Here is a 26,554-nt window from a genome sequence, read left to right as displayed (position 1 = left end):
TACTTCTCTAAAAGCATTCAACTCTAAAAGTTAACAATAAGTCAGACTTGTGTCATTGGCTTCTTATGTAACGGAGACAAATACTAAACAAAAAAATAATAATTTTGCCCCTTTTAATTAAATTCATAAAAAAACAAGGAACAACTGCCTATTTTGGTCTATAAACATCCCAACCAGCACATTATTTTTGAGTTTTATGATAAAAAAAAAAAAAAACTTAGACAATTGTTAGTGACAAAAGATTTTGACGTATTTACATAACAATAGCAATTTCTTCATTCTTTGTTCGATTCAAAACTACTAATGTTATCAAATAACTTGTCACACATCGACTTACTTATGTGGAGAAAAAATGTTAATCAGTTAAAATTGAAATAGGCAGGCAAGGCTAAAAAAAAAATCTCAAGTCAGTTGAGACTTGAGACTCAACTTGAGACTTGGTCAATGACCAATGTCATTGGTGCATTTCTTAACATTCCATACAGAGTAACTGGCTGTGGAAAAAAATGCAAATCCTATTTCTGAGAGTTAGTCTGTAGTTGATAAACATCCTCTAGGGTTGCCTAACCATTGCAAGTTTGGAATGCTGGCGTTATGATTGTGGATAATTGATTTCAGAGCAAAATATGTTGCAGGAGTGAGCATGTTAGTGCGCTGAGTACCTGCATTTGTACAAAGAATGGACATTTGTCTCTGTACTTGGTTTTTTTTTTGTTTTGTTTTTTTGTTCCAGATGGAGTTATTATGCATTAGTTATCTGAGATGACATCATTTGAATCCAGTTGGCCCTGAGGACCATCTGGGGTCTGAAAATACTCTTGTCTTGCTGCAGAGCTGACCACAAAGCAAAAAAGACATTTCACATGGTGGCAGATACGCTTACTCATCATGCTTACACCTGCTTGGCCATTAGTGCATTTGAATACCTTTAAAGGTGCTTTCATGGTCTTATGAGGGAAAGTCTAGTTGAATATTTTATAAACAACCAAATATGACTAATAGATTATATAAAAAATTGTCACAACTATAATAACATAAGAACTGAGCAAAAACAATCACAATACAAAGTAAAAAGACAAGGATTAGGTATGGAAAAGAGACCACAAAGACTACAGAAAACTCTTGGTAGCAAAGTGCTTAAGATGCTGAAGACACTGAGTGGAGAACATGTACTTTTTTAAAAGCTTTAATGTTTCAGTGGATTGGAGACATTTAATTGATAGCAGAAGACTGCATCAGGCTCTGGAGGCACCATTTCCCTTACAGACTAACTCAATTGAGGAACAGTCCAACGCCCTGCCTTGGGGTGAATTTTAGCGTCTCTGTGGAATAGTAAATTAGTTGTCTGGGCTGTGCTTCAGGAAAAACTTTGATCCTGCATATGAAAGAGTTTGATTTTAATAACAGCACCATGCATTAAGCCTCTTCAGGGTCAGCACATTAGGAAGTAACTTGTGTTTTCAACAATTTTTTTATAGTTTTACACTGATAAAATTTTCTGCATTATAGGAACAGTATTCATCCTTTGTTAACTTGTCTTGCTGGAAGGTATTTAGGTAACATTTAATTGTAACAACATATACTGTGAAATCAGGGGAACGGTGCACTGCAGAAAATGGGAGCCACAAACTTGTTAACATACTTATTTCACTGGGGGCTGTAGAAAGGACATTTAGCATTACCACAACTGCCACTGAGTAACTACATTGAGTCAATCCTGGATATCCCCTCTAAGAACACTTATGACTGTCTATTTGAATAGGTCAAACGCCAGATTAATATGCATTAATGTGCTCAGTGTAAACGGTCTTGGCACAACAGCAGAAACCAAAACATCCACGTTTTTTCCTATATTTGATCTTGGTGGTAGAGACGATCAGAGAAGATCAATGCCACTCTTGGATTGGCCCGCCCCAGGTGCCAACCAATAGTATGTCAAGTAAAATGGCACCTTAGTATTTCAGCTTGCTAAGGACATTTTCTTTTGACTATTTTAGATATGCTCTGTGTGAAAGTAGGTGAATTTTCGGTGAATATTTTCGAGTGAAGTTACACAGAAAAATGCGCTAATAGACAAATACTGTGCAGAGTTTCCCCCAGGAAACTTGCTAAGCCCGGTGGTCGGGGCGTCGAGGTGGTCCACCGGCGGTCCACCATGTTTTTGTATTAAAAGATGTTAAGTTGACAGGAAATGTAAAAGTATTACTGTGTAATTACGGGAATACATCTCCAGTGAAATGCTATTTAAACCCACAACTAGACAAAAAACAACAAATTTGCACTTCTGTTTAATCCAAATTAAGTCAGTGGCTCCATCAGGCCCCCAAGGTCTTCAAGGGCCCCATAAACACTAATATTTTAAAACAGACCACAGATGCATAAATGTAAAACTTGTTTATTGAGATTATCAATGCTGTTAAATTTGATTCAATTGTTTAGGCATACATAAATTAAAAGATTTTAAATTGTTTAACATTTAGAAGCAAGATTTTAAGGAGCTGGCAAGGTTACTTTGTAAAACTTCAAAGAACAATATTCGTAGTTAGATTGTTTTGTTACCATAGCAACAATCTGTTGCTGTGAGTTTAATCTTTGAATTTACAAATACAAATTAGTAAACTGCAATTATAACTTATTGCTTTTTAGGCTGGCCAATTAAACTACTCCCTTCTGCCATTTTTCACTAAATCTAACACAAAAGTTGTTAGAGGTGCTGATGTTTTAGCAACAAGAGGGGCTGCTAAGTCAAAGTCTGCTCAAGGCCTCATACAGCCTTGTACCGGCCCTGCATGATGAGGTAATTTGCTGCACTATGCAGCAATGGGTACGCGCAACAAACAGGAGATTTAATTCAATGCTGCTAATGTGGTTTTAGTAACTCTTTCATTTCGTTTAATCGTCACAGAAACTATTCTGGTTGGTCGAGTTTATGGGACGAGTTTCTCATATCTCCGTTTGGCCGCGCGCATTAACTCAAGTAGACAACGTATTTGATATGATTTGATGCATCGTGTAACCAGAAAAATAATACTAAAAATAATAATAAAATAATATAAAATCGGTGTGATGCGTGACTCTAAGGAGAGCACGAAAGCTCCTCACCGGGCTGAACTTGCATGATGAGGTTAGCGCTGCTTGTTATCCGCAAACTCTCCGGCCAACCGGAACCACAGACATAAACTTTACAGGGAAGACAAACACAGAGCCACACGCTGGACAGCTGTTGAGATGTAAACGCCGCATATAATTCTTCGTTTACAAAGACAAATCATTCTCACCACTCCACAACTCGATCTCTGAATTCGCTATGAGTTATTCCTACGGTTCGCATTGAGCTGCGCAACCAGAGCTAACGCGGCTGGTTTTAAACTCTTACCTAGAGTTCTCCAAAGGATCATAATTCCTCACAGTAGGTTTATGTAAATATCCATACAGGTCAGCCTGTGTCTAGTTTGAGTGAAAGGAGACGCACGCAATCCCGCTGAGATGCGGCAGCGTGCGAGGCAAAGCACAGAGGGGCCAGCTGTGTGATTAGTCCGCACTGTCGGGTTTAAATGCAGCTATAAACCTATCTATTATAAACCTATCCTTTAGGAAAAAATGTATAAATAGGAATAAACAAAAAAATGCTAGTGAAATGCTAAGAGCAAAAGAGATGCTTGCAGTCCGACTTAAAAAAAATAAATAAATAAATAAAAAATATATATATATATTTTTTTTTTTTCTTCTTCCTAGAAACGTAAACAAGCAACGCTTAGCCTGGCGGCGGGGCAAGTAAAGCATGGCGGGCCGCCAGTTCTTATAATACACTGGGGGAAACCCTGCTGTGTACCATAAATGATTAAATTGTGATTTTTGCCATAGAGGTATGAATTGAAATCTACCCAAAAAAGGCCACCTTTTATTTAGAGTTGCATTAAGATCATCTGTCACCAGATTTAGTCATAATGCCAAATTTGCAGCAACCTTCACAAATGTTGGTTCTGTTCAAAGACAGCCGATGTCAATGTGCGTGTGCATGTGTGTGTGTGTCAGGTTGACACTCCTCATCGAGCCCAGCAGACTGCTGCCTGGAGATTGCTTTAATACGCAGCCTTTCAGCTCACTGGTTATCTAAAGCCTGCAGGCTGCCCCAAGAAATCAAATGTCCTATTCATATCAGCTTAGGACCTCAAAAGATCTTCAAAACAAAGTTGACATTTTAAGTCTGTAAAGCACTCTTTCCTAAGAAAATAAGTTGCAGCTATTTGTTCTCAGTTTAATTATTTAATCATCTCAAAAAAAAAATTGACTAAGTCTCACCAGAGCAGTTAAAGTATTAATGTATTGCTCAAGTGGAGCTCATCTATTGATGTGGTGAGTTATTCATTATCTTGTTTCTCAGCTAGTTGGGGTACAGTATAGCAAAGCACATCAGCATGTAACTCCTAAAATACATAATATGGCTTCCCTTTGGCTGTTAAAATTGATTTTACTGTTAGAAATATGTGCTTTAGATAAAGACTGGTCGAGCTGTGGTAGTAGTTCTCAAATTGATTTAAATTTATACAGGAATAAGTAGTAATAAATAACTAAGTAGAAACATCAGATTTCCTGTCTCCCTTTTGAAACCACTGGGTCTGCTTCCTGTTTGCTTTTAAGGAACCAATCTGCTTAAGTAACAAAGTGACAACAACAGGAAACATTAATTTTGAACATTGACTAAGAAGAATAAAAATAAAGTATATGTAGTTCTAATGAGAACTTGACATACACTTTGATATACTCTCAGATTAATTTTGAGTTTTCTTAATCCCATACAGGCTCCAAATTATGCATACAGGCTCAAAACGATGCTACCACCCCCAAACTTGACAGTTGGTACAGTGGACAACCTCAGATTTGCCTCGTTTCCATCAAGCGGTACAGCAGAGGTTGATGTGGTATGCAATTTTATAGTATTCAGGAGAGCATTTCAATTGCCAGGTGGAATCTCATTGGACGGGCGGGCTTAAACCCAAACACTTCACATTGCGTCATACTAGTAAGATGACAAACGTGACACACTAGTATGTCTCATTCTGGACAGAAGCAGTGAGTTTTTTCTGTCCATGTTGACTGACGCCTGTAGCTCCAACCTAATCGTACTGTACCATTGTCCAGTGGATAATGGTAGGGTGTAAAAAACACATCATTAGGAAAACTAAAGCCATTATTGCTGACACTTCTCATCCTTTACATGCTGAGTTCCAGTTTCTGCTTTCTGGCATCAGGCTCAGACTCCCAAGTATAAAAAGCAACAGGTACAAGCACTCCTTTGTTCCTACAGCAATATCTCTTTTTAATGCAGGACAAGGTAGGGGGCCTCGCACCTGATTTAGTGTTTGCAACCCCTGTCAATCGATAATGACATACACTGCTGTACTCTTCCCATTATGCATTGATTTGTGTTTCATGTCCTTCAGGTATGTTTCTTTTTTTTATTTTTGTTTTATTTTTTAACCCTTGTCTTTTTATTGGCACTTTGTCTTTTTTATTCTTGCTGTAAAACCAATTTTACATTTTTTTCTCATGGTTCATTTGGAATACAAATCTGAATTGAATTGAATTGGATCCATGGGTAATCTATGCGGTAGGGGTTGTGTAGCCTACTTCTACATTGGAAACCTACAAAATAGTGTAGCGACCTGTACGATACCTCTCAGTGGAAATGAATCATTTGACTCCTCTGAGCTTATTTAGTCATTGTGACCGACAGCTCACTCTTGTTTGACCAGAAACCATTTCTTCAGTAACATTAGACCACTGCAGTCCACAGCAATATTAAAACGCATGCTCCTGGTATTCCTGCATGTCCCAGTTCATGATAGAGTTGAGCCTTGGTGGTTTCTAGATTATGAACATCCTGAACAATTTGTTCTTTCGTCAGAGGGAAGTGTTTGGGTTAGATGATTGAAATGTGAGCGCAGTTGTGTTCTAAAGGGGCGATGATCTCAAACATGTTGAACTTAGTCTTGGCAATAGATGATTTTTAACAGTTTGTAAATGTGTCTGTTGTCTGGCCTCATCAAAAATGTGATGTTTGACCTATTTGTTTCTGATCTGAGGGCTTAATATTTTTAGGCCAGTCATATGGGTGAAACAAAGCATTTGTAGGTCTATGTAGTGTTTGTCATTCTGACATTTTATTATCAAAGCTGATTAATGCAGATTTTTCATTAAAGCAAGGATCATTGTTGAATATTGATAGCAATCATTATTAAAACATAATGCTGTTCAAATAACTAAGAGCACTTTGTCCTGTCTGAACATAGGACAAAGGGAGATGGGAGTGGTAGCCATATGGATACTTATACTGCATTCAAATTAGCTGCCAGAGTGTGTAAGAGAACATTTGTATGTGTGGAGAATACAGCAGGCCTTTGCCATAGAAAGAGGAGAACAGGCAGTGATTGTGTGGCCACAGTGCGGGGATTAATGGGTCATCATATCTGAATGTGTGTGACTCGATCACCTCCTTCTGTCTTCCCATCTGTCTCTCTGTTAAAGCAACAGCACTCCCTGATATTTAGTGTAAAAACATATCCCAGCTACATGCATTCAGTGAAACATAATCGCTGGCTTGTTCAAGGATCTCGTCACAAGTATGTGTACAGCACACAGTTTAGTTCACTTGACTTTATTCCTACAATGCCAGATCATAACAAATGTCACCACTATTTTAACTAAAAACAAATGGCCTTAATTCAAACTCAAAACTATGTTCAGACAAATAAATTTCAGGCCACTAAATAAAATGTTGTCTATAGAGGGAAACCAGGAAATTGGATCTACAGTTTGAGAGAACAGGAAATGACACAAACACTGATGGTGTTGGAATTGAGAATCATGAAAGGCATGGTTCTCAACTGTAACTTCAGGAGAATGATAGAAAAGGCAATTGGTACAGCCAGCCCTCCAACAGTTGATAAACTTCCGAGAACACTTGATAAACTTCCGAGAGTTTATCAAGTGTAACGTATACCTTTAGGAAAAGGTATTCGTTACACTTGATAAACTCTGGTGTTTCTAAGCTCTTTGTTAGTGGCATATCAGTTGGTCAAAACAAGATGGCGCTTGGTCATTTGGAACTTCAAAACTTGGAAGAACATGATGTTCCTAATTCCGTACCATTATCAACTGGACAATGGTACAGTTTGATGTTCCTAATTTTGGAAATATTGTATTGACAGAAAACAATTTTTGAAAATTCTTTGTAAGAGTTCAAAGATGTTCTGAAACTATTCAGAAATAACTCACAAGGTTTTTCCCCTCTGACCAATGGTATTCCATTGGTCTGAACCAAAAACTACTGTTTTTGGTTCAGAACCACAAACAGTAGTTCATATCTTGTCCAAATTCAGGAGTAGGAAAACTTTTACACGTTTTAACATCTGCTTATAAAGTATTTTATTGGTGTAGTCTGTCATCACTCATAATAACACTGGAAATATGGAAACAGAAGTGGTCCAAGCATCGGACTCTGTGGAACTCCGTAACCAACTTCAGTTTTTGAGGAAGATTCATTAACATGAATAAACTAGAATCTGTCCATCTATCTGATTTACAAAAGCCTACAGCTGTTCCTTCCTCTGAAAAATGTTCTGTACAGCCACATTATGACCCACTGTGTCAAATGTGGCACTGCTATCTTACCGTACATCAACACAAGTGCATTATGTAAGACTGAGAATATCATTAACAGCCTAAACACTAACATGTCAGACTTTTTTTATTTGCCATCTAATAGTTCTTAGCAGGGAAGAATTATGTAAACATGAATGTCGGCATGTTTACTTTGAAGAAAGAGCTTGTTTAGCCATCAAGACTGACCTCTCTGCTCTTGCCCTGGAGGCCTTTTTCCATCCCACATGACTCTGTGCTGATCTTATAGCTCAAGGACGCAGAGGGAGGCGCCTGGACGACCGTGCACATGTGTGCTCAGCCGACTGATCTTCAGAACCCTCAGATGTACTAAGTAGCAGATCAAAATGGTCCAATAATGAGATACCAGAGTATTAACCTGGCCTGTTACCCAATGTATGACACGCATTAATACCAGAGTTTTGTACCTGTGATTAGCTGGTTAATTACTTGGACTAAATCATGCAGTAGCAAGCCTGCTGCAAAGCCCGCGATAAATTACAAGTGTTAATCTTTATTCAACAATGTAAAAGTGCAGAGAAATTACACTTCTTGGTAGTGGGTAAAGCAGAAATGCAGATTTCCTCCATCTTGGCTTTGTTGTGCTGTTCTGCATCACGATCTCCTTTAAATCTTATTGAGACAGTTCTTTTGTGTTGGGAGTATGTAGGCCACATAGGAATGCTCTTCACAGGCACAATGCCTTAATGAATGACAGCTCTGATCTGAGCGTCCCGGGCCCCTTAAGTAAAACCAGCATCAGTAGGCCTTTGTCCACCACTGCATGTGTGCGTTTCATTGTATGTTTCTTTTTTTAATTTTCCTTTGATGGTATTATTTGTCACTGATGTGCTGGTTGATGGGAGTACATATGTGTGGCTTTGCCATGTGACCTACAGCAGGTGTATGTATTGCTTGCTAAGCAATCCGACACCCGGGGTGGACATATGAATTGAGGCTCTGTATATGTTTTCGTCAGAGGATATGGTTTGCATACCAGCCCTCAGAGGCTGTCTGCTAGCCTTAGTTTCCTCCAGTCTTCTTAGAGTGCATTCACACCAGTCCTGTTTAGCTCGTTTTAATCAAACTCTAGTTTTTGCTGAGAAAGTCCGGTTTGTTTTTGGAGGTGTAAATACACAATTGAACTCTGGGCCGTCTAAAAACCTACGTCTCTTTTCGATTAAAATGAATTTTGGCGCAGCTCAAACTCATACGTGAATGCGAAATGGAACAGAGACTTCTCCAAAAGCAAGAAACGGACTATAGCACAAAGCATGCTGGGCAAATACAACCAAAACAAAGGCAAGAACCTAAATGACTTGTGGTCTTTTGCCGAAGACAAAAGAGAAATCCTTCACTGATGCAACTCCATCTTTGTTTACATTGTATAAAGGAAGTTGTGCTCATTTCTCCTTCTGAGGTTTTTGTGCCATTTCCTTCTGTGGTTCTTGGTGCAGCGCCACCACAGGTGAGGAAGTTAAGAGGTTTTTCAGTTAGTTTGTTGCAATTTTGGTCCCCAATCAAACCCAGTCTACCCAACTATCTGGTGTCAAAACGCCCTCAAACTAACTTACTCCACCAACTTCCTGTTCCTTTGACCCAGCCTCCATCACAATGTTACCTTTAAACTGAATCTGTGGAGCAGGAGCTTTTTCTCTAACATGAGGGCATGAAACTGTAGTTGTTTATAACAGTGTTAGAGCACACTATATCCGGTGTGCGTGTAAATACGATGTATACTGTGACCTTGAATGTTGACCGTTGTCATATACAGTATCCAGCACTCCTGCTGCTGTTTTCTGGCTCTTTTGTTCGGACCTTTATGATTTCAGCTCATGAAGAAAAGGGGGATTGTCTCAGGATATAGCCCATCTCTCTCTCTGTCTTTCTCTGTCTCTCTCTCTGTCTCTCTCTCCTCCTGCGTTTATTTAGCCTGCAGCTGGCTAACAGACGCCTTCACCGCCCTCATCCTCCCCCATCCCCTCCTTCCTTCACGTTTTGTATCGGACCGTCTCTTTCCACATGCAGCAGCAGCCCAGAGCCATGTAGGAGGAGTTCCCTTGGAGGGATGTGCGTGACTGACTGACTGAGAGCGATACTCGTACACACTTCTGCAGAGCCAGCTGAGGGAGATTCTGGTTTAGCAAGCCCAGCTCTTATGGAGTGTGTGTATGTGTGTGTGTCTTCTTCACCTCTGTCCTTGTGCGGACATGGGATGTTAATCAAAAAAAATAGTTTCCATCTGCATTTTACTTCAGGTTGACACTGAATCAAATATTTAGAAGCTTCAAGGTTACAAGCAGGGAGCCTCTGCACATCAGTGTGCTGTCAAGAGAGAGAAAGCTGTGATTTTCTTCTTTTTTTTCTTCTGTGCTGCTGTGAATCACCTGACCTCCTCTGGGATTCAGGGAGTTTCCTCTGGAGGAGTGAAGGAAGTGACATGTAAAAACAGTCCCCATAATTGTCAAAATACTAACCCGGGATCTATGCATCAATTATAATGGACATAGCAGGGTTTTATTATATTTATATATATAAACTGATCAAATGTTGATGCTGAGAGTTGACCTTTGGTTTTATAAGCATTTAGTCTAAGAGCACCCAATTTTAAGAAGGATTAACAACATTAATGCAGGGCAGAAACAATTAATCGGATTAATAAAAATTTATTAATTAATGAAATAATCATTAACTAATTTAGTAATCGATCAATTGTATGCAGGCTAAAAGATAAGGTAATTTTCTGAGAGAACAAACAGAGCAATAACTAAGCCAAAATTACACAAAAAATTTACATTTTGCATTTTGTCTGTAAATATGTGAACTAGAACTCCTAGAACTAGAACTTCTAGAACTCCTTAGGCAACATAGTTTTAACTATGTCATTTCAGCTAAAAAAAATCTCAAATGAGTTTTAGCTGAGCTCCGTTACAGTAGCTCAGTAATACCTCTGAGCTTCTCTGAAACGCCTTACTCATGCTGAAAATGGCTGACTCTGAGTAATCTTCACTTGCATCTACACTGAAGAGTGTTTTTAGCCAGGTGATGCTGAGGGTATGCTTCTTTAACTCATTAGGAAAACAATCTTTGTTTTTGTTTTTTAATTCTCCAACCAAAAGTCCCCATCAGAGCCAGTCATGGTACGAACTATTCCAGCCGGCATTTAATTTCTCATGTTTAACTTTTAATGCGCACAGTCACGGAGCTGCAAAACATCACGAGTCTGCAGTCTGTGAAAGTAAACATTTGCTGACCAACAAAGTTGCGGAGGAACCGAACCTTCTTCGCCAGAGAACGCTTCATTCTGTCCCACCCACATTACAGCAGCAGGGAGGTGTAGCACACCCTCCTTTATTCTGTCCTCTCGTCTCCGCTTATATGTGGTTTTGTGAATGTCATCCGATGAGCATGAATTAAGTCATTATCAGTTCTGCTTGTTCTTGTGCCTTTTTGTTCTCTCTCTGTGTAAGAGAAGAGCTGAAGTGTGGCTTCTCCCCACGGCTCAGCTGACAGAAAGCCCTTAAAATATGTTCCCTTTACGGCGGACAAACTGGAAAAGTTGTGTCATGCTCTGCCTTCCTCTACACCCCTTCCCCAAACAGGATTCGTTCAGTCAAATGACCCCATCCATCTGAGCAAAAACAAAATACGGGTGGATGTCTGTAGTTGCTAAGTGATTTCTTTTTTTCTTTTTTCTTTTTTTTTTGTAATGCCCCAGAATCAGGCGCTGAATAGGCTAACAGTTATCTGCTTTCCTCCAGCTGTTTCCCTGCTCAATGTTTGCTTCTTTTGTGATTACGCTTACCGTCTGCCTCTGTTTTGTTCTTCTTCTGCTTTAGATGCGGCAGAGGAGTTTTTTGAGTACGATGCCGAGGAGTTCCTGGTGTTCCTGACCTTGCTGATCACAGAGGGAAGGACACCGGAGTATTCAGTGAAAGGCAGGACTGAGGGGCTGCACTGCCCCCCGGCTCAGTCAGGCATGCCTCCTCTCCACAAGCATGAATGCAGCGACAAACTGCCTCAGGTGCCAATACAACGCGCGCGCACGCACGCACGCACGCACGCACGCACGCGCGCGCACACACACACACACACACACACACACACACACACACACACACACACATTTGGTTGGTCATTTTACCTAGGAAAAGCCTAAGGTTTCCCACACTACTGTTTTTTTCAGCATTTCAGTATTTTCTGGGTCTGGATAGTATGGAGAAACGGTTTTCTTTCCAAAATTTGTTCTCTATTCCATGTATACAAATCTCTTCTACTTCCATACTTCCTTATTTCTTTTATTTTTGTTTTTATTGTGCACTTCCTTATCTCTGTCCTGCCTTCCTATGTCACTACCTCCTTTCTTTGTTCCATGAGTCATTTACTTAATTTTTTTTCTTGCATCTGCACTTTGTTTCATCTTTGCATCTTTCCTGCTGTCCATACTTTTATTCCTCCTTTTCTTCTTGTCTCCTTCCTTTTTTTTGTTGTTGTACCACAATTTTTTCTTTCTTTCTGTATTTATTTTTTATCTGTTTTTCTCTGTCTGTCTGTCTTCCCTTCATTCTTTCTTTCCTTTTTTCTCTCCATCTTTTCTTTCTTGATTTTTTTGCTCTTTCTTAAATAAAAAAATCTTGCACTATTGTTTATTTTGTTGTAAGATGTTAAAAAAACAAACAAATGTGGAGCTCATTAGTCTCCAGTGGTTTTTATATTTGGTGCAGGCTAGACAAAAAAGAAGCTACTAAGTAAAAATTGTTAAATGTTTTGATGGGACAAGCAAAATTTTCTTTTATACAAGCAGAAGAAATAAGTTAAACAATGTTGCAGAGGGAAAAGTTGACAGTATTAACTTTGATGGTTAAAAATAGAATAAAAGAGTTTCTGGGTTGCTTTTTTTTTCTTTCTTTTTTTTCAGTGATGAATAACCTGACTGGATTTTCCTCTGCATTGTTTTGACAATGTTGTGTTTTCTGTGGCCAGAGGTAAATGTTTAGTTCTGTTCATGAGAATGTTTCTTGGGGTGTAAAACTCTGGTGTTGTGATGATTCATTGAAAATTGTTGTTAAAATCAATAATTTCTTTCGTGTTTTCATTTTTTTCTGGGCTCCATATTTAAAGCCTCCCAAATATAGTCATTTCTGCCTTAAATTCATGGGGAATTGTACATTTTCAATATTTTTAAAATGAGCATCAACGACTGAGAACTCTGGTATAAGTACAACATATAATATTTACGTGTAACAAAACTGTAAATGTGAACTATGGTTTTAGTAAATCTAGATAAAGGCCATCGTTTCATTGAAGAGAAACGTCTTAAAAATAAAAAAAAAATCCAGCATCGCCACCAAACCATCATAGCCATTATGTTGTATTACTGAGTGGAAAACTGGAGCTTATTTTTAAACATAACACTTTCTTTCAGATGTGAGTGAATTTCCCAGAAGCCTCATCTGCTCCCCCTCCCCAAACTTGACATTTGCTAATGAGCGCTAACCTTCCTCCTCTGCCTGTGTGTCCCCCAGTGCCGACAAGCCAGGCGAACCCGTTCGGAGGTGATCCTGCTTTGGAGAAACAACATCCCTATCATGATCGAGGTCATGCTGTTGCCAGACTGTTGCTATGGTGATGAGTGTCCCCCAAGCGACCCAATCAGTGACCCAGTCATCAAACAAGATGCTTTGCTGTTGGAAAGGTGGACCCTACAGGCTGTTCCAAGACAGTAAGCCACACAGAAGCGCACACACCCAAAGTTGAATGAGTTAATGAACTGTGCAAGAAAAGTCCCATATACTGTGCATCTGCTAACTGCATCAACACCTTGTTTTTGTTTTTTTTTCATGTTTTTTCAACTTTTGACCTTTTAACCACTCATTATAACTTTAATTACAAAGTCTTATTTTATAATGGTGGCAAATATAACATATATATGTTTATATGTTATATATATATATATATATATTAGATATAGTACACAATACATTTTCAAAATGGGAGAAAAAAAAAGAAGTAACTGCGGTTGTTTAATCAACATCTCCAAACCTCCAGCCAATTCATTCTTTCAGCCACCAGGGAACTGTGATAAAAGTGCTGGTCTTTAGACGGGTCTGCCTTTTACATCCCTAAACTCCATAAAAACTTGATATGGAGTTACCAAATTCAGCGAAGAGTTGCTGGGGATTCAGGTTGTTTGGCTCCTTTTGTTGAGGTTTGTTAATTTTACAGGCGGGATCTGTTGTCTATTATGTTTTTTGTTATTCTTGGAACAAAACTCCAAAGTGGAATTTAGTTATTTTTGCAAAATTTGTCTAGAAAACTAAAATCCTGAAATAGGACTACTGATTATTTTTAGTTGATCTTTTAAGGGTCCTTAACAATTTGTCTGAAGTGCCATTGACCCTTTTATTTATATTTATGGATTTTTTGGCATCTTTTGAAATGCTAATCCTTGTGGTATTATTATGCATTTTCTTTCTAGACGAAACACTTCATACTTTGTTTCTATCACACAAGCTCTCAGTGGAGCACATTGAGGTTTGTTACAATGTGGAAAAATGCCAAAAGGTCTCTGGGATATGAAAACTTTTGCAAGGCACTATAAATAATCGAAGCCAGCTCTGAATCTGTATTCCTTCAAAGCAGGACGTAGGGGTTGGGATTTGATTTGCCGCCGCCAGGGAATTGGCTGCTCATCCTTTGGGACGTTCGTGCCGCATGGATGGGACTTATTCCTGCGCATCCCACGGATATTTGATTGGATTGGGAGCTGGGGAGTTCGGAGGCAGCGCGACAACCTTTATGTTGTGTTCGAGAGCAGATTTTGGTGGCATGACAGGGCACTTACTACTGCGGTTGGAGGTTGTTGCTGTCAAGTTGTGTTATTGGTCTAGAATTGGAGGTAACGGCCCCTAAAAACAAAAAATGTTCACCTCAGCATTTTTGACTAAAAACCTAAAACTTTTGTTTTATTGAGGTTTTTTTTTAGAGATTAATTCTCCAGCATAAAAAGCTTCAAAAGGAAGATTTTTTTTTTTTGGCACGTGTGGGAGTTGCAAAGTGGGATAATTGGCCTTTACAGATTGGCCCACTTTCCTATTAACACACGCGCACACAAACGGGGGGACATTCTTGTTAAAGGAAAAAAAAAATTATAAGACACGCATCCCATGACCATTTTCTCATTAACCCGACACACTGGCACACTTCCAACCCCCCTTTTTAACTGTGTTTTCCTAATAGAAGCGGCGATCGTTTCATTGAAGAGAAAACTCTGCTGCTGGCTGTACGATCCTACGTCTTCTTCTCCCAGCTCAGCGCCTGGCTCAGTGCCTCCCATGGCATCGTCCCCAGGAACATCCTGTACAGGTCGGACATGACATTCTGACACTGGTGGGACCGGACCTTTCAGTCCCGCTGTCAAACCAACACTGCTAAGGCTAAAGCAATTGAGCTAGAGCTACGTTTGAAATCGGAAGTCTACAAATCAGTTTTAAATTTAGAAATTCACAACAACATAAGGGCCTTCTCAGTGAAGTAGAATATTATAATTTATTATAGCTCAGAGTGAATACATACATTACTTTATTACATTTTTTTAAGTATTAAATGTTCACTTTGATTTATTACAGCTGACGAGTTTCTCAAAAAATTTGAGTGATGCTTAAGATAAGAAAAATGTTTTTTTTCTCTTAAGAAAAAACAATGGTGTTTTGTTTTATTTCAGCATTGTGTGTGTTTTTGACTTGGGTATGGATATGGCAAATGACCTAAATAAATAAATAAAAGGATTGGCACATGTATTATTTTTAAGAGTTTGGGTTATGAGCTTCTAAACAAAATCATCTGCAATAAATGAACTGCAATAAATGTGTGTAACTCTGTTCAGAACCTGTATGACATGAAATTGAATTCCTGACATGAATGAATGTTTCTCTGATCTTCTAACTCTCTGTGGTATTAACTCTCATCCTCTCTGTTCAACAGGATCAGCGCAGCTGACGAAGATCTGGTGTGGCAGTTTTCCCAGCCACCGTCGGAGCACATATTCCCCGTCCCCAACGTCTCCCAGAGCATTGCCCTGCAGGTTCGAGTCCAGTCGCTCCCCCGCCAGCCCACCTACCCCACCCTGGCCTGTAGCATCCACACCGGCCTGCCTCCCATCTACAGCAAGACCCCCAGCCTCAGCCCCACCCTTGGCAGCCACGGTGGCCTGCCCACTCTGAAGAAGAGCCAGGAGCCTGGCAAAGATGGCCTCCATCCCAACTCCAACATGTATGGCAAGAGCTCCAACTCTACATCTAGCCTTCTACTCAATGGACTACCCATCCCTAATCTGCCCATCAACAACATCCCAATCAACAGCCTTCCTCACACCGCTGTGTCACATCCGTATAGCAAGAAGAGCAAGGACCCCGGAGAGAACCACACGTTTCACAACGGAGAGCTCCCGCAGGTCCACATCCCTCAGCGCCAGGGCTCGCCACTCTTCTACCGAACCGCCCGCTCCCCCACACCTTCACGCTCCAACTCCCCCTCCCCACTTCCCTCGGGTAAAGCGGGGAAGTGGTTGTACACGACGCTCAATGGTTCATCCGACCCTACCCCGGTGGACGACTACACCTGTGGCACCAGCAACACCGACCAGTCCAAGGCTCCCATCCCGGAGCCTCTGAGAAGTTTCAAGAACTTGTCCATGGCTGAGTCGTCCCGGTGCCCCTCCCCGAGGCCTTCCGGAAGCGAAACCAATCCCCTCATTGGCTCCCTGCTGCAGGAGCGACAGGAAGTCATAGCTCGAATCGCACAAAGGCTCAACTTTTGCGACCCGACGGCACCGCCACTTCCCCCAGGCCTGTTTACCACCGACAGCCCTCACAAAGCCATGTGGGGTGGCAACCATGACGACAAAGCTGCCGGTAACACCAAAGAACCCGAGACGCGCCCTTACGAGTCGGTGGGACGTGCTAAGCCTGCGCCGTTCAGCACCCCTGTGACGGAGACATTGCGCTTTGTCAAGCGGGAGAGCTCCTCCCCGAAACCCGCCGCCTGCAGAAAACTGAGGATGACCGAGGCGGAGGAGTGGAACGGAGAAGTGACGGACAGAGACAAGGAGAACGATCGGGACAGCTCGCTCATCGCCCAGGCGGTGCAAGACATCACCAGGCTCATCCAGGAGAGGCTGGCCGTCCCGCCTTCGTCCCCCCGGCACAGCCGCAGCACCAGCCCGCTGCATCATCACGTGCACACAACCACAATCACACACACCGTGCGCACGTACTCGCACCCCCCACCAGCCAGCAACGGCTACGCCAACGGCCATGTACCCAGCCACGAACCTCAAAGAGACGGCATGCACAACGCCGCCTCGCACTCGCCCGTTTGCACAGACAAGCCCCGAGGCGGACCGTGGGCCGAACGCCGCTCTCCACGGGCCCAAAACGGTGCTCAGTTTACACTTGAAGAGACCTCACTCAACGGCCAGGCCGACGCCCGGGTCCCCTGCCGTTTACGAGCTTCCCCACAGGAGAGGCTCCCAGTCAGGACACCCAGCAGCCATGACACCCCGCCTCCCTCCCCCGTCCTGGAGAACAAACCAAGGAATGCCCAGATGTTCAGCTGGAACAACCACAGCGCCAGCCCAGCCACAAACTGTTACAGACTCCATGACGACGGCAAGCCTCAGATTCTGCACCAGAATGGCGTGCTGGCTCAGCCGTCCGCTCCGCGGGACGAGAACCAGGCGCCCTCAGAGTGTGGCTCCTTCACGTCCAGTCCAGAAATGTCTCCATCATCCTCAATCCTCGTAAGATCATTTTGGCTCAGCTCCTTTTTAGATATGCAAAACTTTCAATGTCTAGAGATTTGATTCCGATTTTTAGAGTCGAGATTTGATTTGGAAACTATTTTCGATTCAGAAATCAATTTTTCTGTAGAATGATGTGACTGACAAGAAAAGAAGACTTCAAACAAAGAACAGCATTGCTAGCCTAATACTGGTATTATAACCTAATACCCAATACATAGGTATTTGTGATTCCTTTTATTAAATAAATCCTGCAGCCATCCCAAACTGATCCAGATTGGTCACCTTTTGTAGGTGGGTTGTTCTAGAACTGTAGATATCTAGAATGATTCACTCAATAATAGATATAAATAGCTCATGTAATGACTAAGACAAATCATGCATGAAAAGTAGCAGAAAGAAGTGAAAACTTTTGTCTGAAAATTTGCCCCTCTTTGCAAAATGAACATTGACTATTCAACTCAGAAGAGTATTGCAGACATATTTGAAATACACAAAACAATACACATGTACATAAATTTTAAAAATATTGTACTCTTGTCAATTCATGAAGTCTCGATAAGATTAACTGTAAATATTGGGTTTGTGTGATCTGTGTCCACTTCCAATAATTACTCCAATACCTGTCTTCTGTAATAGAAAAATCAAATCTATATGTTTTATGAATACTGTCCCACACATCCATCACTGAGTTTTACAAAATATACAATTTGTGTAGTAATTCCATCACCTTATTAAAAACTGTAATAGTTTTGTATATTTTAACTTTTTCATGACAAGTGTTCATCATTGAGAACACCCAAATAACGTAGTTTCTTTAGTTTTTTTGTATTTTGTTCATCGACACTTTTTTTTCTCTACTGCTACAAAATATCATAATATATCACTTTCTACATCACTCACCTCTCTTCATTGCCGTCCTGCAGCGTCCTCACAGCCCCTCCCTCCTGCGTCCCTGCAACAGCTGGAAGAAACAGAATCGCCACTCTCTAGATGCCACGGCAACGAAGGCCTTCCACCCCTGCACCGGCCTGCCTCTGCTCTCCAGCCCTGTAAGAAAACACGCGGCTGCCCACTCGTGCACAGTGAACGTCGGGCCATTCACACGCAGGCGTGCAGAGTGGTTAGCGTGGGAGTCCACGCGGTTGCTTTTTGTTAGAACAACACAGTCGCCACTCTTTATCAGCCGCAGAAACCGTGACTCCCTGCACAGCCACCCGTGAAAATACAATGAATGTTTGTCTTTAAGAGAGTAAAACATTAGCAACCTGTCTCTTTTTTTGTTTTTGTTTTGTTTGTTTTTTTTGCTGCTGGGCTACCAAGTTATGAGTTAATGCACAGGTTAAGCATGGGTTAGTTATTAATTGCAAGGCAGACAAAGCGATTAAAAATTTAGATTTCTGAAACTGCTAAATCTTTCCATCACACATTTTATTCAGTTTTAATGAGCAGCTTGTCTTTGTAAGCAGCCAAGAGTGGGTTGGCTACCAGAGCTGTGGCTCCATTGAACTTACACACTAGCTCTTAGCAACACTGAGAAAAAATAAAGAACCAGCTAATATTTTTATATATAAAAATATTTGTTTTTAATATATTTTTAATATTTATTTTAATAACCAAATTTTATTCTGAGAACTTAGTTTTTATTTAGACATCAAAAGACAAATTTTAAATCTATATTTTCATCTCTGGGTTTTTTCATTAATATTCGCCTATGTCTCAGTATGAGAAAAGAACAAATCTATGTTCTGGAGACCATTATTATAACTTCACTAGTAATTGTTTTAGCAGTCATAGTTTCTTTTCTTTTGTTTTTTTATTTTGTAGTTGGGTTTTTTTTATTTAGTTTTTCTCCAATCCAGTCACACTTCTGTGAACTCAGGGACGCACATTCACACATCCCAATTCACACTTAGTCATGTGTTAATATTATTCAAGTAGTTTAATTTTAACTATTGCTTCTGCTTGTTTTCAACACACCTCCACTGTAGATCACATTCGCTTTCTTCTTGTAATGAAAATGCAATATTTAACCATCAAGAAGGGACCGTGGGCGGCTCTGGTTTAATCATGTTCTGTGTCTGCTGCAGGTTCCTCAGAGGAAAAATCAAACAGGTTACTTTGACCTGGACATCTCTCTGACTGGCTGTAAGGGTTTGCCTTGGGCCTCTGGGAAAAGGTACGTATTTTCTCACCTGGGATCTCTCTTAATGTAGTTGCAAACCTCAGTGTGTCCACCAGGCCAAGGTCGAATGAGGCTCAAGTCACTGATCCAGGGCGGGTGTAATAACAGCTGCTATCCTCCTCGTCTGTCAGCTTCCTGCAGGCTACAGTTACTTATTCTTTGCATGTCGAATTTGGAACCGACTGTATTTTATTATTTTTTTTCCAACGAGTTCTGTTTTATGGGGGGGTTTTCCTCTGGTTTATGCTTAAAAAATTGCTCTCCGAGCTGGGCGTTAGATGTGAAATTTGCTGCCAAATGGAACAACATAGTGACATTTTCTATCTATCAGGCAGTGTTGGGGGATCTAAAGGAGAGTGGGTGGAAGAACTGAATTGTGTTAATTAAGATAACCGACTTTATTATTATTATTAAATTATGCATTTTAGTTGTACCAACAGTTCTATTTTAATAACTACAAGCTTCTCCAGAGATGCAGTAGATATGCAGAGCAGAAAATATTGGAACTTGAAAAGAAGGAAGTCTGGCTTACTCTTTATTTCTCTTTTATTTATTAAAGGACAGGTCTATATCATTATTTGGGGGGTTTTCTGATGCATTTCAACTGTTTTTGTCCATTGTTGCCTGTTGGTACAACTTAGAAATTCAGTGAACTTTAAAAACATGCACAAGTTTGAGTTTATTGTGGATTTAATTTTAATTTTAAAAATTATACATACAATCTCAAATGTGACATAGCATTCAGGGAGAAGCTTAATGTGTTATGGATAGTTTTAGTTAGACTAGTAATATGTTTGGAGAAGTCAAGATAAGGCGTTCAAAGCCTGAGAACACTGTACTGTAAAGCACAGTAGTGGCTGCATCATGCTGATGCTCTAGTCTGGTACAAATTCCAACCCAATTCTTAATTTCATCTCAAATTGGGGCTTGACAATAAATGCCGATTGATAGAAATAGAAGATACCTTTGATAGAATGTTCAATAATTTCATTGAACCACATAGTGTAATGGGGGATTCAGGTAGAAGAAAGGCTTTAACCACTTAAACTCTCACAGCCAGTTAAGCAAGTTGGGTGGCATCAACTAACTCACTCATTATTTGGATACCTAGCAACAACCTGAGTAACTTGCGCAGCAGCAGTTTCAGGTTTCACCACCGTGCCCCATAACTGCTTAAAAATGACAAACAACCTGGAGTCAAAGGAGAACAGGAGTACAACACCTCAAGAGGAAACTCTATAAAAACAGAAGAGGTCACCAGTGTGGCAGCATTTTAGATATCTAAAACAAAAAACGAATCAATATTTTATCAATAATGACTGAAAAAAAATTCATCTGCCACACCAGAGCAAAAAGAGTTTGAAGTCCCAGATTAATTCATTCTTGCCGCTTCAGTGTATATTTAAAATTAGAATCTTATCTGTCCGTAAACAGCCAAAGCGCCATCACTTTCATCGGTCGGACCTTGTTGTGTTTTGATGTTTTTCTGTGTCTATGGATGGAAGGGAAAGCTAATTTTTCTTTGCTGTGCTGTGGCCCAAGCTACAATAGCACACATTCATTTGTAAATGGCAGTCAGAACTAAGTTGGCTTTATATACACAGGGATTCATGCCTCAGCCTACACACAGAAGCTGTGGGTGGGAGCTCAGCGGTGTTCTTTTGAAAGCAGATGTTTGAGGAGTTCAGAAATCCAGGCTGAAGGTTCACTCCAACCATCACGCTTGCGTCTGATGACCTGCTTAGAAATGCTTCGCTATTTAAAGATCCGAGTGGGACAAGTCGACCTTGTTGTTCAGGTGGCTAATGCTGCTGTTTGCAAACACATAGGTGATCCTCAGGTGGTGTTTAACACACATACCAGGAGGCTTTTGTCACTTGGAGCACAATGACATTGTGTTACATCAGCGCTTCAAGAACAAGTTGATCGAGCATGTGTGGTTTTAACCCTTTAGGGTGTGTCCAAAGAGAGATGAGAACACTGATGAGTCACATCAGCTGTTCAGCGCCAGCGCTCCTCCTGCCAGTCTAAGCCTGCTGGGAAACTTTGAGGTAGAACACATCATCAGTTGTCTTCTGTCAAAAATGGGGATGCAAGCTATCAATTAATGAGTTGATCTAAAGTTGATAGTTCTTATAATTTGGCTAACAATTAATTGTTGAGCGGCCACTTTCTTAAAAACCTGAGTTCTGTCTTTCCAAAATATACATTTTACTTTCTTATTCTTATTGTGTTTCTTAAAAAGAAACACATTATATTTGAGCTTTTTTTGTGTCTTCTGTGTTAAATACTGACTGAATAAACAGAAAATTGTGGTTTTGTCAAATATTAGTTATAGACAACCCTCAAAATCAACAGTACTTATTGGCATCAGGCCTTTTTGTATCATGTTACAATTTGCCCTCCGCTTTTCTGGCCCTAACACACATTTACATGGTGTGTAAAGGAATTTCTGCCAAAAAAAACTAATCTATTCTCCTAGAAAAAAAGGTGGACATTTCTGAGTTTGAAATGTCAAAAAACTGAGAATTTTTTAAATATATTAATGTCAGAAAATTTCTACAGAAAAGCTTTCAAAATTTTTGAGTTTGGAAAGTTGAAAATTTTCCACTTCTGGAAAATTTCTGAGTTTGGAAAGTCCAACATTTTTGAAACTCATGAACCAGAACTTGAAACCCAGAAATGTCCATGTTTTTTCTAGAATATCTCTGAGATTATTCTCAATTTCTGAGTTTCTTTTTCTTGCAAAGTTCAGAAATATCTTCATTTTGTCTTATTTTCTGGTGTAAATTTTCTCCAGTTTTTTCTTTTTCTATGAACAGTAACCCTAATCTGTAGTACATTCTTGCCTTCAAAGCAAATCAGTAATTTTGTTTAAGACGTCGCTGCGTATAGTTAATTGATTAGAACTAATTTTAATTGAATAAGCCATTAATCGACAATTAATCGTAAGCCGATTAATTGTTTGCATCCCTAATCCAAAAAATGTCCATGCTGAACAATCTCTAGACTCAAATGTTGATTTATTTATTTTTTCCCCCTTTGGGGGTATAATAAAAATATCCAATAATCTTTATTGTTTGTTATCTAACTGTTCTCTAGGAGTGTGTGTTGAACTATCGACTTGAGCCTTTAGGGACAGTAGACGGTTTCACAGCAGAGGTGGGAGCTAGCGGCTCTTTCTGCCCAAGTCACCTGACCCTGCCAGTAGACGTGTCATTCTACAGTGTCTCCGATGACAACGCTCCCTCCCCGTACATGGTGAGCTAGATTTCCTCCTGAACCAAATTCCTTTTTAAATATTTTTTTTCTTAGTAAACCCTGCATGGCTGAGCCTGAAGATGAAACTGTCCTTAGTGTGTGTGTGTGTGTGTGTGTGTGTGTGTGTGTGTGTGTGTGTGTGTGTGTGTGTGTGTGTGTGTGTGTGTGTGTGTGTGTGTGTGTGTGTGTNGTGTGTGTGTGTGTGTGTGTGTGTGTGTGTGTGTGTGTGTGTGTGTGTGAGCGAGCTCCTTTGGGATGGCTGCTGGTGACACCGTGATTGTCGTTATGTTCTCTCACAGGGTGTGATTAACCTGGAGTCCCTGGGAAAAAGGGGCTACCGTGTACCTGCATCAGGAACCATTCAAGTGGTTAGGAATTTCTTTTTCACAGTTTTAGAAATGTCAAGAATATTTATGTCAATGCAGTATTTCCATTGCAGCATGAACAAAGAGCAGATCAAGCCAAGCCGCTAAGCAGAAATTGGTGTCACCTAGTGGCCAGATGGGAAACTTCATCTTATGAGGTCCTGGTTCGAAAGCACTGCAAAGGCCTTGGATTTTAATTCCCATTTGGCTCCTAGATTTCTATATTTAAAATATCTTCTGTACACTATAGTTACAGAAGAAAGATGAGCATATTGCGTCGTCCACTGACACAGAAAAGTGTAAACCAGGTTACGTTCAATGCTCAGTAAATCCAATGCATCTGCACATAAAATGTCTCAACAAAATGTCAGTGAATGTGACGGCAACATTTGATGTTCAATATGGATTCAGCGTCTATTCTTCTAGAATCTAATCTTCATGAGATCCTGGATGCTCTGTTTAAACCGTGCTGTTCTGTCTGGTTCCGTCCCTCAGACCTTATTCAACCCTAACAAGACGGTGGTGAAGATGTTTGTTGTGATGTACGACCTAAGAGCCATGCCAGCTGGACACCAGACCTTCCTGCGCCAGAGAACCTTCTCTGTTCCCGTTCGCCGCGACGCCAACAATCAGACCAACAGGAAGCCCCTCATTCCGGGCCAAGGCCGCACGCTGCGCTACCTCATCCATCTGAGGTGACATGACTGCTTCTGTCTGGGACATCTTTCTTGTTTTGTTTTTTTCAGGCTGTCCAAGCATCCTTGAAAAGTCTTAAACTCATGTATTAATTAAGGCCTTAAAATGTCTTAAATTATTATTATTATTATTATTATTAAAGGCAGGTAGGCCTTAAATATGTGAATCACGGGCCTTAAATTTTGTGCTGGCAGGACTATTTAATCTTGTGTATTCCATGTAGGGTATTTTTCTTGTGGGCCTTTTCTGTCAAGTAAATGTTTGTCACTTCAACCTCTGACTCAAAGAGGTTGCGCCTACTTGTGACTAGTTGCTAAATATACCCTTGATAGCTAGCTAGCAAATGTATATTTGAAGCTTTATTAGCAGATAGCATTGGTTCTGGTTCCTGCAGTGCTAGCCAGCTAGCTAAGAAAAATCTGGCTAGCTCAAAAAGTATCATAGTTTAAGTGCAAATTTTTCACCATTTTGATGGATGACTTTTCACCATTGGATCACATCTGTTGCTAACCCACACGATGCTACATTGTAGCATCGTGCAGTAATATAGTGCAAAAAGCTGGGCGCTACGGGGGTTATGACTGTTTCTTTTGTACATTTCTGTCATAATACAGGTCTTAAAATTAATTTATAACGGTCTTGAAAAGTCTTAAATTTGAGTTTGTGGAGCCCTGTTTTTCCTTCTATGCTCATCTTCTCCTTTCTCATCACCACCAGGTTCCAGAGCTCAAAGTCTGGAAAGCTCTACCTTCATAGAGACATCCGTCTGTTGTTCTCCAGGAAGTCCATGGAGGTGGACAGCGGTGCTGCCTACGAGCTCCAGTCCTTCACAGAATCTCCCATAGATCCTCCATTTTCTTCTCGCTGCTGAAGCCCAACGCTTCATCCCTCCATCCGACAGTCCATTACTTCAGCCACACCTTGAAGCCAGCACTAGACTCTAACTCACTCCATCAGTCTGTTGTGTGACTTTTTTTTTTTTTTGAGAGATGAGGTCCGAGGACAAAAGTCAACAGACGCCGTTGACCTATACCCAAAGACTTCAGTTCCATCCTGTTCATCGCCCAATAAAACAAAAATGGGGTCGATAAGGAGCCTGAGAGACTCGTCATAGATACACCTTGTTCTTTGTGAATTGCACAACCTTGGAACAGAGGGATTTAGTCAGAAAGTTAGCTATTGGAGGAGTTCATGATACTGTTCAAAATGTGTTTTTTTTTTGTTTTTTTTTTTGCCATATTAGAATCATATTGTTTCTTCTTTTCCTAGAATTTAATGCATCCCCTCTAGTATCTGGCTTTAATTTAATCAAAGAAGTTCAGGTCTCTTTTTTTTTTTTCTCTGCTAGCACAAATCTAAATGTTATTTTTCCTCTCAGAATAAGTTCCATTTCTGTTTACGTTGCCTCTAATTTCCTTCCAATTCAACACAAAGCCCATTATCACTAAGATTCTTATTTTTCCTATACAATTGGCTCTACAGAACATGATCTTTAATGTGTGACCCTATGATTCCTCAGCTGTTTAGGAGGAAGCGGGCGGAACCAGGCTGTGGTGCAACACAAATCTTGGACCATCAAGGAACATGCAATCACGATGATGTACCTGAAAACATCGCAGCAGAACATCAAACTGTGCACTGTGGATTTTATTTTATTTTTATTTTTTTCCTCTTTTGGTTCTTCATTATAACTGGAAACGGAACAGAAAATAGTCATATTCTAATACTTTTGTACTGTTACAAAAACCACTTTATTGGAACTGTTGCAATAGAATGAGTAACATTAGTTTAGTGTTTACACGTTCACTTTTCAATTTACTTACCATCAGTTTATTTAATATTTAAATTAATATTTCAGTTACTATTTGTGACGTCTGTCATGCTAAGATGATGTAGTGCAAACTGTATATCATAGTGTGTATTTTTGACATTACTATTCAAATCTGAAAAAATATATATATATCTTCTAAAGCAATCTTGGTATTCTGTGGTCTCCTTGTTTTCCATTTTCACAGTGATTCTTCACGTTTAAATGCACCAAGGGATGGCTTAATATGAGACTCCCGGGGGCTTTTATTTTAGTGAAAATGCACACAAATCAACATTAGGTTGCTTTCACATTAAACACATTTTTTTGTGTGGGGAAAAATGCACTTTCAGCCAGCTGACTGATGGTGTCCAGTAAGAGTGGGCGTTGAACTCCTTAAGATAAGCAAATAAGTTGCTGATGAGCAACATTTCTCATGGTAACGTGTTGCAAAAAAAGCAGTGTGGGAGTGTGGTGTGTTTTTTTTTTTTGTTTTTTTTTCTCCCTATAGCAGATGGTATTTGTTTTGAACGCAGCCCAACAGTCACACTCGGTAGAGTTGAATACAAGTACTTACATTTTTCATCCACCACTAATGGATTGATTTTCAAACAATAAGTACGTGTAAAATGTGTAATCCTCTTTTTGTTCTACAGCTCTGTATATCAAGACAAAAGATTTCGTTCGTTAGGTCTTAAAATTGAGTACATTTATGAACATAAGCACATAATACATTGCCTTCATTTACTGAAAAGAATTGATGAAAAACAAGAGGTTAA

The 26,554-nt window shown here is 40.1% G+C and overlaps 1 protein-coding gene across 2 annotated transcripts in view; it reads left to right on the top strand.

Moving 5' to 3' along the window:
* Window positions 1-25,944, top strand: part of atosa (atos homolog A) — a 40,068-nt gene extending 14,124 nt beyond the window's left edge. Inside the window, exons 2-12 of one of the 2 annotated variants that reach the window (XM_008404767.2) lie at window positions 11,502-11,686; window positions 13,188-13,384; window positions 14,902-15,027; window positions 15,646-17,461; window positions 18,388-18,513; window positions 19,552-19,640; window positions 21,601-21,697; window positions 22,749-22,907; window positions 23,207-23,275; window positions 23,768-23,967; window positions 24,686-25,944. In XM_008404767.2, coding sequence (XP_008402989.1) covers window positions 11,502-11,686; window positions 13,188-13,384; window positions 14,902-15,027; window positions 15,646-17,461; window positions 18,388-18,513; window positions 19,552-19,640; window positions 21,601-21,697; window positions 22,749-22,907; window positions 23,207-23,275; window positions 23,768-23,967; window positions 24,686-24,839 — 3,218 coding nt within the window. In that variant the 3' untranslated portion in view covers window positions 24,840-25,944. The remainder of the gene's footprint in view (window positions 1-11,501; window positions 11,687-13,187; window positions 13,385-14,901; window positions 15,028-15,645; window positions 17,462-18,387; window positions 18,514-19,551; window positions 19,641-21,600; window positions 21,698-22,748; window positions 22,908-23,206; window positions 23,276-23,767; window positions 23,968-24,685) is intronic. The other variant, XM_008404768.2, reaches the window with a different exon arrangement.
* Window positions 25,945-26,554: the final 610 nt, after the last annotated feature.

Source organism: Poecilia reticulata, linkage group LG3 (assembly GCF_000633615.1).
Source record: "Poecilia reticulata strain Guanapo linkage group LG3, Guppy_female_1.0+MT, whole genome shotgun sequence".
Classification (NCBI taxonomy): domain Eukaryota; kingdom Metazoa; phylum Chordata; class Actinopteri; order Cyprinodontiformes; family Poeciliidae; genus Poecilia; species Poecilia reticulata.
Note: the sequence above shows the minus strand (reverse complement) of the source record. Positions and strands in the feature narration are given on the sequence as shown.